Raw genomic sequence first — 18,494 nt, 5'->3', positions numbered from 1 at the left:
TAACGTCCATCGAACTAAACCACTGTCAGAATTTGAACGTTATATGAAACACAAACTGAATATCGCGTAAGAGTGGAATATTTATCGGTCCAAGATTTAAAAAGGTGCGATGAACTCTAACCCAGGAATTATAACTGCTCTTCACACTCGTTCATCGTTCCCCCTCTGACGCCTGACTGAATCTTGTGCTTGATTTTGTCTTCCACAGTGGCCGGGATGGTGACCCTTCAAAACTTGCAAAATTGGGCAAATCTTCAAAACCTCCCCCAGGTCGCGTCGCTGGCAGCTGGTCTGCAGGGAATGACCGCTGGCTTGACAAACAATCAGCTAATCAACGCGCCTCTCAACCTTACCGTCAGTTCGTCGGGTGAGTCAGAAGAGATACGAGGTTAAATTGGTTAAGCACTTCGCTTCTCGGCGCAGAACGACTTTGTAACGGTAAACCTTTTAATCCGATCCTCTTAATTGTGCAACAGACACCAGCACTCTATCCGGTTTATTCAGACCTACAGATTTCAAGCGATTCCGTTCTCGGATTTTCATTAGAAAAATCTGCTACCTAGACTGCAGCACGTGAAAGTACGGCACATGAATAACGTACCGAATCCTTCCCGATTAGCCGAGTCCTCCCTTCCATTACCCAGTTCCGGGTGAAGTTTCGCCGTAACAATTAGCCGACGCACAGACAGACGGGAATTAATCCGGAAACGGAAACTCTGGTTTCAGCTGGTACGATACCAACGTCGTCGAACACGGCAACCACTTCGCACCTTTTACCCCAAAGCTCCGTGACCGTGGCAACGCTGCCTCAACTCCTGTCGCAGCCGCAGCCAGTAGCGATGCCTCAATTCGTCCTGACCTCGGGACAACTCGTCCAGGGTATCCAAGGGGCACGGTTGCTGATACCGACCTCGCAAGGTAAGCTGCAGCTGTAAGAAAAATGTTGAGCGATGACGATGACGATTCGAGGGAATCGAGGCCAGGCGTGAACCACCCTCGACGAGTCCCGGTTATCATCCGTTTCCGTTTTCCAATACCAACGGAATTATCACCAACGCCGTACCGCCCGGCATGATATTGCATAAGCAAGTCCGCGCTACCAATGCCGGCTAACCCTGGCAAGCAGTTTCGTGGATTAGGTGAGACCAACGGTCAGCCAGCTCCGGTTCCTACGTAGGCACCCCCCTCGCCATCTATTTCCTCCCCTTCCGCCACCCGAGGCCCCCCCTCCCCCCACCCCCCACGTAGCCGTTCGGTCAGGCAGAGGGCAAACTCTGCAACTAATTTCAATGTATAATTAACGTCTCGCTAGCCACCCCGTCGCCTTGGCGGGTTGTACGGGGTGGGTTTCCTGGGCTACCTTCGCCTCCGCCTCGTCCCACCCTTTCGGGACCCAAAACCCAAGTACCCACTTGCGCTGGACATCACAGCCCACGGATTCGGCCACTATTATATCGATTGCGGTACTCTCCTAAACTTCGTTCCTTCGACGTTGTTCAGCCGTGGAAAAGGGGGGAAGGAGGTCCCATCCTGTCGACCTGAAACTTGCAGATTGCTCCAAAGTGGATTGAGATTACAGGGAAAGCAGAATCAGTATTAGCCTGACGGTTTTCGCCGTGTCGCGAGGGAAGTTTTCGACTTCAGCCTCGCCGGAGGAACCTCCTACATCCTTTTAACTCATATTATACTCGATGAGACGTCGCGAACAAAAAGCCCCGTCGCTGTACGCCAGTCACCCTAAAGGTTTCTTCCTCCTTAAACCGGGGTAGCTGGCTCGCAGTGCTTGAGCACGTGCTATTCAGGGGTGGGTACAAGGATCGTTTGACGGTGCGGTAAAATCTTGGAGGACCTCGTAGAGTGGGCGAGGCGTGCGTTATATCGCACGTAACTAACGCGTCAGTATACCGAATAATATAAGGGACTCGCTCGGCAATGGGGTGTAGTATACGTGTACTGGTAATCGGTAATCATATTAAGCGCGTGCACCAAGTAATCTGATTAGCGATGCCCGGGGTGATCCTGAGAACTATTCTAAGTATGATTAGGAGTCCAGGAGCGGTACACCACTGGAACACCTAGTGTAGCCCGTGCACTATTGAGACGGTGATAATAGTTCGCCAACTTTGCTGGTCGTGGGGTTAGGAGCTCGTTGGGTCGACTAATGTTCCCTCTATGAAGCTCCCGTAACTCGGAGGGCTGGCGCTCTTGTCTCGCTTTGCCTCGCATCGCGTCCGAGTGTGCGGTAACGAATCCGGAGAAATGGCCGGAACACCTCTTACTCTCGTATCCCGATCCCATCCGAAAATCACGCGGACCTTGCGAACTGTACGAACCGCGGGTTGAAGCTGATATTCTCTGCTTTGAATCGCAGGATTTGAAACCCAGACGATTTTGACAATACCCGTGAGCCACGTGACGAACAACCAGATGGTCAACCTCGCCCTCAGTAACGGACAAGTGGTCTCGACGACGCTGGCCAATCTGCAATCGATAGCCCAACCCCAGAGCATTATGAACACCCCATCGAGCAACGGTGAGTAGTGGTAGCGGTACGGAGGGGTGAATCGCATAATGGATCTCGGAGAGAGATAAACTCTCGTCTAATCTCTCGCCAACTTTCAGTACCGACCAGTCCGAGCCTCGCTTCCGGCCTCGGAATCAATCCCGCCGCGCTGCCCCACCTTCTCGGCAATAGTTCGGCCAGCCAGCAACTTCTCAACGCCATGCAACCCCAGCAAATTCTTCAGGCTGCTCAGGCTGCCCAGGTAGCTCAAGCCGCTCAAGCCGCTCAAGTCGCTCAGGCCGCTCAGGCAGCTCAAGCTGCTCAGGCTGTTCAAGCGGCTCAAGCATCCCAACAAACTCTGCTCACCACCTCACCCCAGCAGCACGGGAACCGGCACAGTTCGCACTCGAATCATTACCCGGTAGGTTCCACTTTGTTTATTATGTACGCAAGGGCTCGGTAGACGTTCGAGGGAGACTGACAATGAGTGGATCCGTTCGCGAGTGAACCCGAGGATATTCGCGATGACGCGTTAGGTGTTCTCGTCGCGGTATATCGAGGGTAGAAATGAACGTCGTCGATTGACTCGTGCAAAGACTCCTTTAACGAGATATTCTACGTGCCTTGTCCCTTCAGCCTCAGGAAAAACACCACAGAGAAAGACCGGAACAATCATCGCCGCTTAACGGATCGGTTGGATCCGCAGCCTCGGCCTTAAATCGACTCGCTGCCAGCAACGGCGAGATCACGATCACGACGACGCACGGACCCAGCGGCGGCGGGGTCAAGCGTCAAGCTTCGCCGAGCAGCTTGCACAGCCCCCGGGACGAAGATGACGACCTTCTGAGTGACTCGCCGAGTAAGTATCGCCCGGATAATCGAAAATGTCTTTTTCACACCTCAAACGCCGCTGGTGACACTCGTACCTTTTTCTTTTCACGGTTGTAATGAAAGTTGTAAGTTAAATCACTTTGCTTTTGGTATTCCGAATCGGAAAAATTGCTCTCTCTCTCTACTCGAGGGTACAACAGAATCCGTCGTGCAGTTTCTTTTTTTTTCGTTTCCTTCCAAGTTGAAACGAAGACTGTAGTTTCTAAAGAGCCGTCAAACCACCGTAAAGATTCTAATTCTACGCGCAAAACTGATTCTTGGATCGAACAATGCCTTGTTGCCTTAGGCAATTCCAATAACTCGCGCAACGAACATGACTATGACCGATACCTATTACCGAAAAAAGTATACTTCCGTAATTCCTGCTCGATTGGTATCGAGCAAACGTGCCCAGTAGTCGCGTTTTAACGACACTAAATTATTCGTTCGTGGCCTTTATACCGCGAGTTTTAGAACGCCATCAAGATTCCTATAATTGCTACTACACGGTAAGTTTTAGAGAGAATGTCTCATACACTCTGGAATTTAATCTCGGCTTTTAACCGCCGCTATGTGCCAGCAGTTGTCGCCGATTAATTAAGGGCTACTTATCAAACGGAGTGCAGCCTATGGATTTTCTGTTTATTGCACGGAAACGGGGCAAACCTGTTAGTCTAGTCCCCTCATGTGGGTATTCAGGACTTAGGCTGCTGCCATTATACGGCACGTGAGCTAACAGATTTACGAGGGAAATCGACCCGTTCGTACGGCTGCCGTAACGAAGCCGATCGATTTCGTTACCGAAACGTTGTATTTTGCGCAATTGTTCAAAGAACGCGACGGCATGCACGAGGTCGTAGGTACTTCCTGAATCTGCGCTCTTTCCGCCACCCTTCTCAAAACCCCGCAGCGAATGAGATCCGTTTCCCAATTTACAGATCAGCCAACCATTAACGAAGCAACGAATAACGTCGTGGACGGAATTAATTTGGACGAGATCAAGGAGTTCGCGAAGGCTTTCAAACTGCGGAGACTTTCGTTGGGGTTAACGCAAACGCAAGTGGGACAAGCGCTCAGCATCACCGAGGGACCGGCTTACAGCCAAAGCGCCATTTGTAGGTAAGCTGTCCTGGGAAGTAGAGGGAGGATCTTCGGAAATTTTTGTCAACCGGGCAAAGGCCTTGCAAAATAGTAACACGTGCCAGGTCACTGGATATGGCATTGTCGTTGGAAAGAAAAAACAATTAGGATACAGCGCTGTGAGATGATGTATTTTTTTTCTTTTTTTTTTTCACAACTTTTTCAATGCGTTCTATCACAGTTCGGTAGATGGTATCGAGCGATTGTATTGATTACACGGCTGTACAGCATCGTCAGACGAATTTGGCCTTTGCACGCAAAGAGTTGCACATAATTTTTATATTTATTTTATTCTACGAGCGAGCGACGTTGTATCGAGGAGAAGTGTGAAACAGAAAGGATAGAATCGTCTTTTTTATAGCGGACAAAAGTTCGGCGTAAAATATTAATTTGTGTTTCACGAGTCACACACGTTTTATATTCGTTGACTAACTTAAGCATTGGTGATTGTTCCCCAGTGCCCTGGCTACCCAGATGTACGCTGCCTCGCAGATTGCCTCTCAGCAGAAAGTTATGTACGTTAAACCCACATGCTACTTATTTAACTTAAAACATTGAAAGTATTAAACTCTATGAAATCCTTTCCTGCAGTTATATCCAAGTGTTGCAATCATACGATCGTTCACGATTCTGAGTAATAACTTTGGTTTTAATGAATATTCGGCAGTCGTCGGTCGGTATTGACTTCAAAATCTCTGAGAACAAAAGCGTGGAAAAAGAAAAGAAAAACATGGAAGGATGTAATGAATCAATTTAGCGATTCAGCCGAAAGTATCGAATCAAACGTACCTAAGCTATCGCTACGCAGTTGTACAGCATGACGAACAACTTCTTTATTATTATCGCATTATAATTTAACTGTTAATAGAGTTCTTGTTCCGTAACGTACCGTTAAACTTTGTTTCATTCGTCACCGATTATCGGAGGTTACGACTCAATGATCGTTCAAAGAAACAACGACGATACATGATAAAAATTGCGATCTGTGCTTTTCCTGTCTACATCCTAGGTTCTTCCTGATTTTTCATTACATCTTCCTACCATGTCTTCTTATTCGCTTACAAAAGTTCACCACTGTTTTTTTTTCCATTCCATTTTTTATTTTTACAATTTTTCTTTCTCTCCTTGTTGTGTCGTAGTTGAAAGGATAATATTTGGGTATAGCTGCGGTCAGATTTGAACTATGTTTCTCATGATAATTTCGTTGAAAAGGGAGCATTACTAAAATAACGATAAGTAAGTTTTTCGAGCCAGGGCATTGGCAAGCTTGGACCAATGGTGTCGCCAACACATATTGAAAAAAAGTCAAATGAATTTTCACAATAATGATTTTTCAGATATTTCTGTGGGCAACCTTTTTTTTCTTCTTCTAATTCTCTTGTAAAATTAATTTAGTTTGCGTTGGCAACATCATAAAGCAAAACATCACCAAAAACTCTTGCATGACCGCCTTGTCAATGTCCTCTTGTCATGATTATTAAATCGAATTATTGCATGTAGATATTTCGTACGCTTAATTAATGCTCCTTTACACACCCTTCGTAAAATCATTTCCTCAATTTTGAATGCGAGATTCTTAAACAATAAATCATTTTTCTGTGCTCATTCGCGCAGCCTCCTTTGGCGTAATTATTAAAAATTCCACGTTGCATACATAATTTCCCACGTTTGTCTTCAGGTTTGAAAAACTAGACATCACGCCGAAGAGCGCGCAGAAGATAAAGCCGGTATTGAAAATGTGGATGCAGGAGGCCGAGGAGAGGTGAGTTGCGATCGACATTGATCAACGAAATCCATTCGAAATCGATCTTTCGTCAGTTTTTGCTTTCTTTCCTTTTTTTCTTCGGCGCAAAAATCTACACAGATCGGTGAGGTCAAGCGCGTCACGTAATCGGATACCATTAACTAATTGAACCCAATTTCGATTAATCGGATATTCGTGCCCTGCGATAAATACCGGTTACGTTAATTAGCCAGGGTTTAATCGCGAAATTTTCTCATTCCCAACGACAGAGCGTGGAACGGGCGATCGAGAAGTCCGCAGATCATCACGGCTCGAGTCTCGAATCGGGCTCCGAGCTTCGTCGACGAGATCCGTAAGCCTGTGTATTATAATCGCGGCGGTCACGCCCGTAGCATGCCTTACCGGTTTGATCGGTAAGTCATGCACGCCTAAAGAATTTCAACCGGCAATCGGTCATGATCGGAACATCATCACGGATGCGGACGGTTTAACAATCGTAACGAAAGCCGGCCGAGTCGGTTTGTCTCTCTCTGGCTCTTTCTCTCTGTGTGTGTCAGAGTGTGTGTCGGGTAAATTTGTACGGAACAGGATGGACCGATGTTGTAGACGAGGGCGTCGTTTTCTGGAATTTGCGGTCGAAAGTTAGGGACTGCAGCGGCTGGTTCCCATCTCGGAGTCCCGGAGCGTAGCTTTTAAGTGCAAGCGTGTCTCGGGGCTCGTGTATACGAAAAAATGAAAGGAGCTAGTTTATGCGGTGCACGTGCACGATTTATCTGCCGAGTAATTAAACTGTGGACTAATTAAAATCAGGTTCCTGATGTACCTCCTTCTCCCCTCGACGCTCTCGCTTTCGCTCTCCGACCCCCCTCACCGACTTCCCTGCAGCCTCCTTCGAGCTCCGCGGATCTCCATTAGCATATTGTTTTCGTCGATTCGTAGAAATATCTTATGCCGCCATTCTAATTCACTCTGTACCCTTCGTCGCTTCGTACGGTTTAGACGGAAATCTGCAGAATAAACTCGAGCCTTTAACCGGCACCGTGGTATCCGAAAGCTTTATTCGCAATCTCCGGAAGCCCCCTACTTCACATATGTACATCAGGTGTACGTTTCGAAGCTTCGATCACATTGAAAAAAATTCTTGCGCACGCCTTCGGGTCCGCACAGTTGAGGTGGTTTCGAAGCTGTAAGAATGTTGCGGTTCATTTCGTAGAGAATAGATATCCGAGTTGTTGTTAGGGTGTAGATTCGTGCATTCGGACGATTCTGACGAGGAATCTTTCCCGTACGCCGAGAGGTCGTCAGACTTTCACTCAAAACAGTGCAAACGATTACAGGTACAAAAGCGGGGCTAATCATCTTACGGATTTTATCGGTGTCGAACCGAGCAAGAAGCGGAAACGAAGGACTTCGTTCACCCCGCAGGCACTGGAACTGTTGAACGCACATTTTGAGAGGAACACTCATCCATCCGGTAAGAACTCGCACGTCTGACGCTAGAGCCTATTTTTACTCCTTTCCCAGCACATTCGGCCTGCAATATTTTCATACTCTTGTTCCAGGTACCGATATCACAGCGTTGGCTCATCAGCTGGGATACGAGAGAGAAGTGATCCGAATTTGGTTTTGCAATAAACGACAAGCCCTGAAGAACACCGTCAGAATGATGTCGTCCAAGGGGGTCGTTTAAGCGACCTTTTTCCGCTCTAACAATAAATTGCTCTCACTTCGTTGGCGGAGTGAAAAACGTTATACGACGGGTGCGTAGAGCTATACTTAGTACGATTAAGTGCAAACTTAGGTACGTAATACTGTGAAACGGGTGGTATAAAAAAAAAACTCTAATGCTATAAAACATACTTTATACATGCATGATAGGTGAATGATAAACTGAAATTAAATTGCCTAACATTTTTTATTTGAATATCTTATACACCGTTCGTGACATATAAACGCAACAATGCATAGTGAAAGTTGGAACTTTGTTTCATGTTTACTTTTTTCTCGAATAAATATCAAAATAAGTAGAATACAATTACGCGTGCCGGAGAATAGAATTATCACACCAATTTCTACATCGTTCCGACAGCGGTGTAATAATCCGTAAATTAAATATAATAAAAACCGTACTTTCCGAAAATAAATACATCAATAATGTTATTCGTAATAATAATTATAATAATAATTGAAGAAAAAAAGGAAAAAAAAACACTCGTCACACATAATGGATAAATGATAATAATAATAATAACAATTACAATAACAATAGCTACGGTAAATTGAAATGTGACAAGTAATACGTATACATATATATGTATATATATATATGTGATACTAAAGAGAAAGTATTGTGATCGTACCTATAATTAATACGCCGTGTAAAGAAAGTGAAAATGTGAGCCAACGCAACAGACGTTGAGAAAGTTGTGTGAGTGCGTAAGTATGCGTGTGTCTGGACTCTACCCGGAAGAACGCGAACGAAATCTAATTGCGATATTCCAGCTGGATCTGCTGCGATAAGGCGAAGATGACTGGAAGTTGAACCAAAATAGTAATACGTCCAAATACGAATGAATAAATTGATCAGAGTACAAGTATTACTCTTTAGAAACTTTTCGTACGCGTACGTACCGTAATATAGATATTTAATAACGAAAACGCATATTTAAAATAAATAAATGAGAAATGGATAAATAAAATACCTATAGCAATCATATATACATACATATATATATATATATATATAGATGATGAATCGCAATAATGTCTGAAAGTGCACGAAGTACGCGTATTACATGCAACGTTTCTCTCAATACTCTTAAACGTGTTGTATCGATGAGATGTATTTATTATTTAAAAATACGAGACAAAAAATTTCCACTCTTCATTTTGATTTGCTTCGTTTTTTTTTCCACGTAACGCTAGTCCGCATCTCCTTTGCCATACATTGTAGGAAGTATAGATTTTAAATTCACAACCACGTCTCATTTCTTCAGGTTAATTATCGCGTTTTCTCAGCTATACTGAAACTCCTTTTCCGGGGCTTCATCGAGAATCTTCTTAATTCGTGAATATCGACTAACTTTTTTTTTAATCCCCACTGCCAAACCAGTCTATTTTGTCTGCGGAAAATCCAGCATTCCCGGAAACCTTTTCTCGTAAGTAAAATCCCGGTCCGTAATCAATCTCAGATTTAAGCAATAAAACAATATACAAACGAACCATCGTACGTATCGATATGAGCCAAATCAATTGTCTCTTGGTACGTGCAGTGATGGTGGCATATAATAATAAGACATATATACTTGTATCACAACGGCCGTTGAAATCTCGCGTTTCGAAGCCCCTGGTAAAATGGATCTCATTCTCAAATGATTGCAAGTTCGGTAGATACGCATAGGGTATTATACACATACGAATATGAATATATACCTTTATAAATATATAAATAAATACCGATTAACGATAGGTATGTATAAAAGTATTCTAATTTAGATATTAGGGGCTAATTCGTACCCGTATGTTAAACTGTTAAGCCATTAATAAATATTATTATAACGATCTTTGAATCCGCAAGGATAGCCTGTAAATAAAACCGTATATTGTAATAACAAAATACAAAAATATACTTTTAATGTTACGGCTATGAAATAGCTAGACTCATGGAAAGAAAATTTACATGGTTAAAATAAATTAACGAAAAACAAAAAAGTATTTAAGAAAATTTACTTTAGGCGAAAAAAACAAACAAATAAAGAGCAAAGTAATTTTATTCCTAAAAAAATTGTATAATAAAATTCAAAATTCAAAATTTTGATTGTGAAAATAATTGAATCGTGCGTGTTGTCCTTTTGATAAAGATAAAAAAAAAGCGTTTGTACAGAGATATTCCGGTTATTAAATTTTGTTATGAAAAAGAAATGAATAAATTGTAGAAATCATGTGTATTTTCTTCGTGAAAAATAAAAAAATGATATATGTACAATATACATATATAAATATATATGTGTATGCATATGTATATCATACGCATACATACGAACACCTAAGGATATATATGTATATACACAATTGATAGGTTACTCAAATATTCATATTAGTATCGAGAATGTGAATTGTATTCGTGAGTGTCATATTTCTAAGGAAGATAGATCCACGGGCGAATGTTTTGTGGCAGTTTTCAGAAAAAACAATCAAACGCAATTTGATAAAATTGCGGGAACAAGTGATTCTTGCTTCGCCCCGCGACAAAATAGAACGAAAACAAAAAACACTTGGCATTGGTCTTGAGAGTTAAACGATAAAAGAATATTTGTTAGAAACTTGTCGAACCCTAGATAAAAATTAAAGTGTTGCTGCATGTAAATAATCATTCGGAGAAAACTGCCTCCAAAACATTGCCCAGCGAAACCAAAGTTCCTACTACGTTTTATAAATAAACTGGACAAATCTTGGAATGTAAATAGAGAATGCAAATTAAGCTAATTAATCACAATACAACCGGCAATTCATTGAAGTTAAGACTATTGAGACTGGTACGAAGTCAACTAATTCTATTCACAGACGTACAGATATCGATTGAACCAATATCGGTAGAAACCGATTGGATATATCCTGTAACTACGCGATTGTATGTATTTTCCGTTGTGACGAAAAGTGTAACGAAATAAGAATTGACTCGTTGTCAGTCCTGGCGATCTGAATAAAACATTTATCTCGAGTATTATAGTATACAGCTTGCCGAATAAATATTTAGACTTTGATATAGTAACAAATCAGTATTTCCGCATGTATGTTACTCGAATTGGTTGACTCGCTGACCGCACTAAACACAGTCGACAACTAAGCACATAAGTATACAATTAGGATAAACACTGTCTTTAATGTTAGCTCGTAGTACGTATTTAAAAAAATGAACACAATTTAGTACGTAAGCGAATACCTGTAAACCTAGTAGGTGTCCACTAAATAAAAAAGTATATTGTGGTAAAGACTGTGTGATGTCTATTTGATGTAACTAGATCAACCATTACGATTATTGTATGCGGAGAGATTTATTTGATATTTATGCGTGAACGAGAATATCGTACATTAATCGAACGATCCCTACTGATTGTATATAAAATTCGGTTCAAAAAATCACTCTTCCGAATCAAGTTTAATCTCAAAAATCGTGTTCTGGTTTTGAATTGGGACATTTGAGTTTGTTCGAAACGCGTTTTCCAAATTGCTGATGGTCCAATTCGTCGAAAAAGAGTCCGGAAAATCGAATCTCTGGGAAAAAGCTTTCGGTCCCTAAGAACAGCAGCAAAGGATCCGGCTGATCAGATTGAAATTTCTCCGGTGAATTCTGGCTCATTTTGAAAATATATATTTTCTCCATTTTTTCACATTCCAATTAAAAATCCTAGATTTTTGAATTACTCCATTAAAAATGTAGTTCAGATCCATTGACCTAACCAATTACGAGAGTCAATTTGACGCACGCGAAAATCCAGCTATTTTCGGTTGCGGGAAGCCGCATTCGGCTAGCAATCTCTGTAAATCTGTAGCGTTGACTGAAGAATATAAAGACGGATACCCCTGGATAAATTTTTCGGACCAGTTTTCGGCGGGCAAGTGTGCCCAGGTGGGCCTGGGAGCGTAGAAGGTACCACTTCCTACCATCACCGACCACCTTCTACCACCCCCTACCACCTCCTAACAGCGCCGACGACCGCGTACCATTTCCGAACACCTCCGATCACCTCCGACCACCTTCGTCCTCTTCGTCCCCCTGCTCGACAATGTATTCGATAACATTAATTTTCATAATTATTCCAACAACTCTTCATTTGCTCTCTCGATCTTGAATTTTCATAGGCATAGAATCGAAACGCTGTTTTAGCTCGTCGCAAGTGAAGTATCTGCGTTGGGTGGAGGAGCAGTATCGTTTTTCAAAAAGTGTTCGTATGGGAAAAAAATTCAGAGTAACTGTAATACATCACGGATGCGCTAATTTTGAACGAGATGAAATGGATGCTTCGTATATGAGACAGTATTTAACGCTGCGTAGTGATTTAAAGACCTAGGTAGAGGTGATAGGGAGAGAAAGAACGACGCTTCTTAACACTTCGAGTGTATTTTAACATACATTTGAAAGATACGAGCGAAATTTTTCATCATCCAACTGTCGCAGAACGGCAGCGTTATTAGCCGACCCGTTCACTGAAGAATATATCTTCAGTCAACGGCTGACCATCGAAGGGCCTGGCCGCTTGAGTCTGGAATCGGCAGGAGAGATAAAGTGTGTATTTCTTGTATGGAATGTGAAAGCTAAAATCATTATACATCATATCATATCATCATACATCATACATCATACATCATACATCGTACATCATACATCATCATACATAGTATCAAAGTTCGAAACCATAGTTTGGATTTCGGACGTTCAGAAAGTGACGTCACCAATTCAAAATCAGCTAGCCGAATTCCTCAGTCGGGAAACAACCGCGCAGTAGAGCGGACGGATGAGAGTCGCGCTCCGCAAATTTCGAGTACCGGGTTCTCAACCTCTCGGATCCCGCGCTTCGGGTCCGCTACGTATTTCGAGTACCGGGTTCTCAACCTCCCGGATCCCGCGTTTCGGGTCCGCTACGCGGTGAAACTCGACTTCCAGGATAAGCGCTCCGTGGTTCCTGATTCACGTTTACAATAAATTATTTCAATTCGTTTTTCGCGCAAGCCCAAATTCAGTAGCTGTCAGTCCGCTAATAAAATTTCTCGACTTCCAGGATAAACGCTCCGTGGTTCCTGATTCACGTTTACAATAAATTATTTCAATTCGTTTTTCGCGCAAGCCCAAATTCAGTAGCTGTCAGTCCGCTAATAAAATTTCTCGACTTCCAGGATAAGCGCTCCGTGGTTCCTGATTCACGTTTACAATAAATTATTTCAATTCGTTTTTCGCGCAAGCTCAAATTCAGTAGCTGTCAGTCCGCTAATAAAATTTCTCGACTTCCAGGATAAACGCTCCGTGGTTCCTGATTCACGTTTACAATAAATTATTTCAATTCGTTTTTCGCGCAAGCTCAAATTCAGTAGCTGTCAGTCCGCTAATAAAATTTCTCGACTTCCAGGATAAACGCTCCGTGGTTCCTGATTCACGTTTACAATAAATTATTTCAATTCGTTTTTCGCGCAAGCCCAAATTCAGTAGCTGTCAGTCCGCTAATAAAATTTCTCGACTTCCAGGATAAACGCTCCGTGGTTCCTGATTCACGTTTACAATAAATTATTTCAATTCGTTTTTCGCGCAAGCTCAAATTCAGTAGCTGTCAGTCCGCTAATAAAATTTCTCGACTTCCAGGATAAACGCTCCGTGGTTCCTGATTCACGTTTACAATAAATTATTTCAATTCGTTTTTCGCGCAAGCCCAAATTCAGTAGCTGTCAGTCCGCTAATAAAATTTCTCGACTTCCAGGATAAACGCTCCGTGGTTCCTGATTCACGTTTACAATAAATTATTTCAATTCGTTTTTCGCGCAAGCTCAAATTCAGTAGCTGTCAGTCCGCTAATAAAATTTCTCGACTTCCAGGATAAACGCTCCGTGGTTCCTGATTCACGTTTACAATAAATTATTTCAATTCGTTTTTCGCGCAAGCCCAAATTCAGTAGCTGTCAGTGCGCTAATAAAATTTCTCGACTTCCAGGATAAACGCTCCGTGGTTCCTGATTCACGTTTACAATAAATTATTTCAATTCGTTTTTCGCGCAAGCCCAAATTCAGTAGCTGTCAGTCCGCTAATAAAATTTCTCGACTTCCAGGATAAACGCTCCGTGGTTCCTGATTCACGTTTACAATAAATTATTTGAATTCGTTTTTCGCGCAAGCCCAAATTCAGTAGCTGTCAGTCCGCTAATAAAATTTCTCGACTTCCAGGATAAACGCTCCGTGGTTCCTGATTCACGTTTACAATAAATTATTTCAATTCGTTTTTCGCGCAAGCCCAAATTCAGTAGCTGTCAGTCCGCTAATAAAATTTCTCGACTTCCAGGATAAACGCTCCGTGGTTCCTGATTCACGTTTACAATAAATTATTTCAATTCGTTTTTCGCGCAAGCTCAAATTCAGTAGCTGTCAGTCCGCTAATAAAATTTCTCGACTTCCAGGATAAACGCTCCGTGGTTCCTGATTCACGTTTACAATAAATTATTTCAATTCGTTTTTCGCGCAAGCCCAAATTCAGTAGCTGTCAGTCCGCTAATAAAATTTCTCGACTTCCAGGATAAACGCTCCGTGGTTCCTGATTCACGTTTACAATAAATTATTTCAATTCGTTTTTCGTGCAAGCCCAAATTCAGTAGCTGTCAGTCCGCTAATAAAATTTCTCGACTTCCAGGATAAACGCTCCGTGGTTCCTGATTCACGTTTACAATAAATTATTTGAATTCGTTTTTCGCGCAAGCCCAAATTCAGTAGCTGTCAGTCCGCTAATAAAATTTCTCGACTTCCAGGATAAACGCTCCGTGGTTCCTGATTCACGTTTACAATAAATTATTTCAATTCGTTTTTCGCGCAAGCCCAAATTCAGTAGCTGTCAGTGCGCTAATAAAATTTCTATAACTTTATAATCTTCTCATAATCTTTTTGGTAAAATATGTCGATAAACAAATTATATTAAACCTTACACATTATTTTTGATTTGTTCTCATGCTGAAAATATTTATTAGTATTCGAGGTATAACTCGAGGTGGTTGGCGGTGGTCGTTGGGGGTGGTTAGGGGTGGTTGCGGGTAATCGAGGTGATTCAGGAAAGGGGACGAGGATTTGTGCTCGGTGAGTAAAACACTTTTATAATATTTCATGGCAATTGTAATTATATTTTATCTAAAATATTTCAAACTAGTCATGTTTACATTAAATTATTTCAATTCATTTTTCGCGCAAGCACATATTCAGTAGCTATGAATAAGCTTGTACAATTTATTATGTTATTAATTAATTAATTAATCAATTACTCAATTATATTAATCCTTACACAATATTTTCGATGTGTTCTTATACTGAAAATATTTATTACTATTCAAGGTATAACCTGAGGTGGTTATCGGTGGTTGTTCGAGGTGGTTGAAGGTGGTCGGAGGTGGACGAGGAGGAGGATGAGGAGGACGAGGATTTGTGCTGGGTGAGTAAAACACTTTTATAATATTTGATGGCAATTGTAATTACATTTCATCTGAAGTATTACAAACTTGTCACGTTTACAATAAATTATTTCAATTCATCTTTCATGCAAGCACATATTCAGTAGCTATGAATAATCTTGTACAATTTATTATATTATCAATTAGTTAATTAATATTCTTATAATATTTAATGGCAATTGTAATTATATTTCATCTGAAATATTACAAACTTGTCACGTTTACAATAAATTATTTCAATTCATCTTTCGTGCAAGCACATATTCAGTAGCTATGAATAATCTTATACAATTTATTATATTATTAATTAATTAATTAATTACATTAATCCGTACACAATATTTTTGATGTGTTCCTCTACTAAAAATATTCATTACTATTCCAGGTATAACCCGAGGTGGTCGGAGGTGGACGAGGAGGAGGACGAGCTGGACGAGGAGAAGGACCAGCTGGACGAGGAGGAGGACGAGGTGGACGAGGAGGAGGCGGCGTGGGTCGCGGGAGTGGCGAGGAGGGGGGGGGGGGGGGGGGGGGGGGGGGGGGGGGGGGGGGGGAAGGGGTGGAGGAGGGAAGGGAGAGTGGCGGGCAGGGCGGGGAGGGAAGGGAAGGGAAGGGAAGGGACGGGGAGGGGAGGGGCGAGGGAGGGCGGGCGGGCGGGAGGGAGGGAGGGAGGGAGGGAGGGCGGGAGGTAGGGGAAGGGGCGGGCGGGGGGTATTCTGCTCTATTAACTTTAACGGGCTCGCATTGACATCCGTCCTCCACTCCACTCCCTCCCTCCCTCCCGCCCCTCCCTCCCTCCCGCCCCTCCCTCCCTCCCTCCCTCCCTCCCTCCCGCCCGCCCGCCCTCCCTCGCCCCTCCCCTCCCCTCCCCGTCCCTTCCCTTCCCTTCCCTTCCCTTCCCCCGCCCTGCCCGCCACTCTCCCTTCCCTCCTCCACCCCTTCCCCCCTCCCCTCTTCGCCACTCCCGCGACCCACGCCGCCTCCTCCTCGCCCACCTCGTCCTCCTCCTCGTCCAGCTGGTCCTTCTCCTCGTCCAGCTCGTCCTCCTCCTCGTCCACCTCCGACCACCTCGGGTTATACCTGAAATAGTAATGAATATTTTTAGTAGAGGAACACATCAAAAATATTGTGTACGGATTAATGTAATTAATTAATTAATTAATAATATAATAAATTGTATAAGATTATTCATAGCTACTGAATATGTGCTTGCACGAAAGATGAATTGAAATAATTTATTGTAAACGTGACAAGTTTGTAATATTTCAGATGAAATATAATTACAATTGCCATTAAATATTATAAGAATATTAATTAACTAATTGATAATATAATAAATTGTACAAGATTATTCATAGCTACTGAATATGTGCTTGCATGAAAGATGAATTGAAATAATTTATTGTAAACGTGACAAGTTTGTAATACTTCAGATGAAATGTAATTACAATTGCCATCAAATATTATAAAAGTGTTTTACTCACCCAGCACAAATCCTCGTCCTCCTCATCCTCCTCCTCGTCCACCTCCGACCACCTTCAACCACCTCGAACAACCACCGATAACCACCTCAGGTTATACCTTGAATAGTAATAAATATTTTCAGTATAAGAACACATCGAAAATATTGTGTAAGGATTAATATAATTGAGTAATTGATTAATTAATTAATTAATAACATAATAAATTGTACAAGCTTATTCATAGCTACTGAATATGTGCTTGCGCGAAAAATGAATTGAAATAATTTAATGTAAACATGACTAGTTTGAAATATTTTAGATAAAATATAATTACAATTGCCATGAAATATTATAAAAGTGTTTTACTCACCGAGCACAAATCCTCGTCCCCTTTCCTGAATCACCTCGATTACCCGCAACCACCCCTAACCACCCCCAACGACCACCGCCAACCACCTCGAGTTATACCTCGAATACTAATAAATATTTTCAGCATGAGAACAAATCAAAAATAATGTGTAAGGTTTAATATAATTTGTTTATCGACATATTTTACCAAAAAGATTATGAGAAGATTATAAAGTTATAGAAATTTTATTAGCGCACTGACAGCTACTGAATTTGGGCTTGCGCGAAAAACGAATTGAAATAATTTATTGTAAACGTGAATCAGGAACCACGGAGCGTTTATCCTGGAAGTCGAGAAATTTTATTAGCGGACTGACAGCTACTGAATTTGGGCTTGCGCGAAAAACGAATTCAAATAATTTATTGTAAACGTGAATCAGGAACCACGGAGCGTTTATCCTGGAAGTCGAGAAATTTTATTAGCGGACTGACAGCTACTGAATTTGGGCTTGCACGAAAAACGAATTGAAATAATTTATTGTAAACGTGAATCAGGAACCACGGAGCGTTTATCCTGGAAGTCGAGAAATTTTATTAGCGGACTGACAGCTACTGAATTTGGGCTTGCGCGAAAAACGAATTGAAATAATTTATTGTAAACGTGAATCAGGAACCACGGAGCGTTTATCCTGGAAGTCGAGAAATTTTATTAGCGGACTGACAGCTACTGAATTTGAGCTTGCGCGAAAAACGAATTGAAATAATTTATTGTAAACGTGAATCAGGAACCACGGAGCGTTTATCCTGGAAGTCGAGAAATTTTATTAGCGGACTGACAGCTACTGAATTTGGGCTTGCGCGAAAAACGAATTGAAATAATTTATTGTAAACGTGAATCAGGAACCACGGAGCGTTTATCCTGGAAGTCGAGAAATTTTATTAGCGGACTGACAGCTACTGAATTTGAGCTTGCGCGAAAAACGAATTGAAATAATTTATTGTAAACGTGAATCAGGAACCACGGAGCGTTTATCCTGGAAGTCGAGAAATTTTATTAGCGGACTGACAGCTACTGAATTTGGGCTTGCGCGAAAAACGAATTGAAATAATTTATTGTAAACGTGAATCAGGAACCACGGAGCGTTTATCCTGGAAGTCGAGAAATTTTATTAGCGGACTGACAGCTACTGAATTTGGGCTTGCGCGAAAAACGAATTGAAATAATTTATTGT

General features: G+C 42.1%; 1 protein-coding gene across 6 annotated transcripts in view; it reads left to right on the top strand.

Annotated features, from left to right (window-relative positions):
- LOC124297635 (POU domain, class 6, transcription factor 1) overlaps positions 1 to 11,248 on the top strand; it is a 160,388-nt gene extending 149,140 nt beyond the window's left edge. For 3 of the 6 annotated variants that reach the window (XM_046748869.1, XM_046748868.1, XM_046748867.1), the window contains 10 exons: positions 209 to 367; positions 727 to 918; positions 2,372 to 2,533; positions 2,623 to 2,924; positions 3,140 to 3,362; positions 4,312 to 4,492; positions 4,972 to 5,028; positions 6,192 to 6,275; positions 7,580 to 7,731; positions 7,820 to 11,248. In XM_046748869.1, the coding sequence (XP_046604825.1) occupies positions 209 to 367; positions 727 to 918; positions 2,372 to 2,533; positions 2,623 to 2,924; positions 3,140 to 3,362; positions 4,312 to 4,492; positions 4,972 to 5,028; positions 6,192 to 6,275; positions 7,580 to 7,731; positions 7,820 to 7,947 (1,640 nt within the window). In that variant the 3' untranslated portion in view covers positions 7,948 to 11,248. The remainder of the gene's footprint in view (positions 1 to 208; positions 368 to 726; positions 919 to 2,371; positions 2,534 to 2,622; positions 2,925 to 3,139; positions 3,363 to 4,311; positions 4,493 to 4,971; positions 5,029 to 6,191; positions 6,276 to 7,579; positions 7,732 to 7,819) is intronic. The other 3 variants (XM_046748870.1, XM_046748873.1, XM_046748871.1) reach the window with 3 other exon arrangements.
- The last annotated feature ends 7,246 nt before the right edge of the window (positions 11,249 to 18,494 follow it).

This window comes from Neodiprion virginianus, chromosome 2 (genome assembly GCF_021901495.1).
Source record: "Neodiprion virginianus isolate iyNeoVirg1 chromosome 2, iyNeoVirg1.1, whole genome shotgun sequence".
Taxonomy (NCBI): Eukaryota; Metazoa; Arthropoda; class Insecta; order Hymenoptera; family Diprionidae; genus Neodiprion; species Neodiprion virginianus.
Note: the sequence above shows the minus strand (reverse complement) of the source record. Positions and strands in the feature narration are given on the sequence as shown.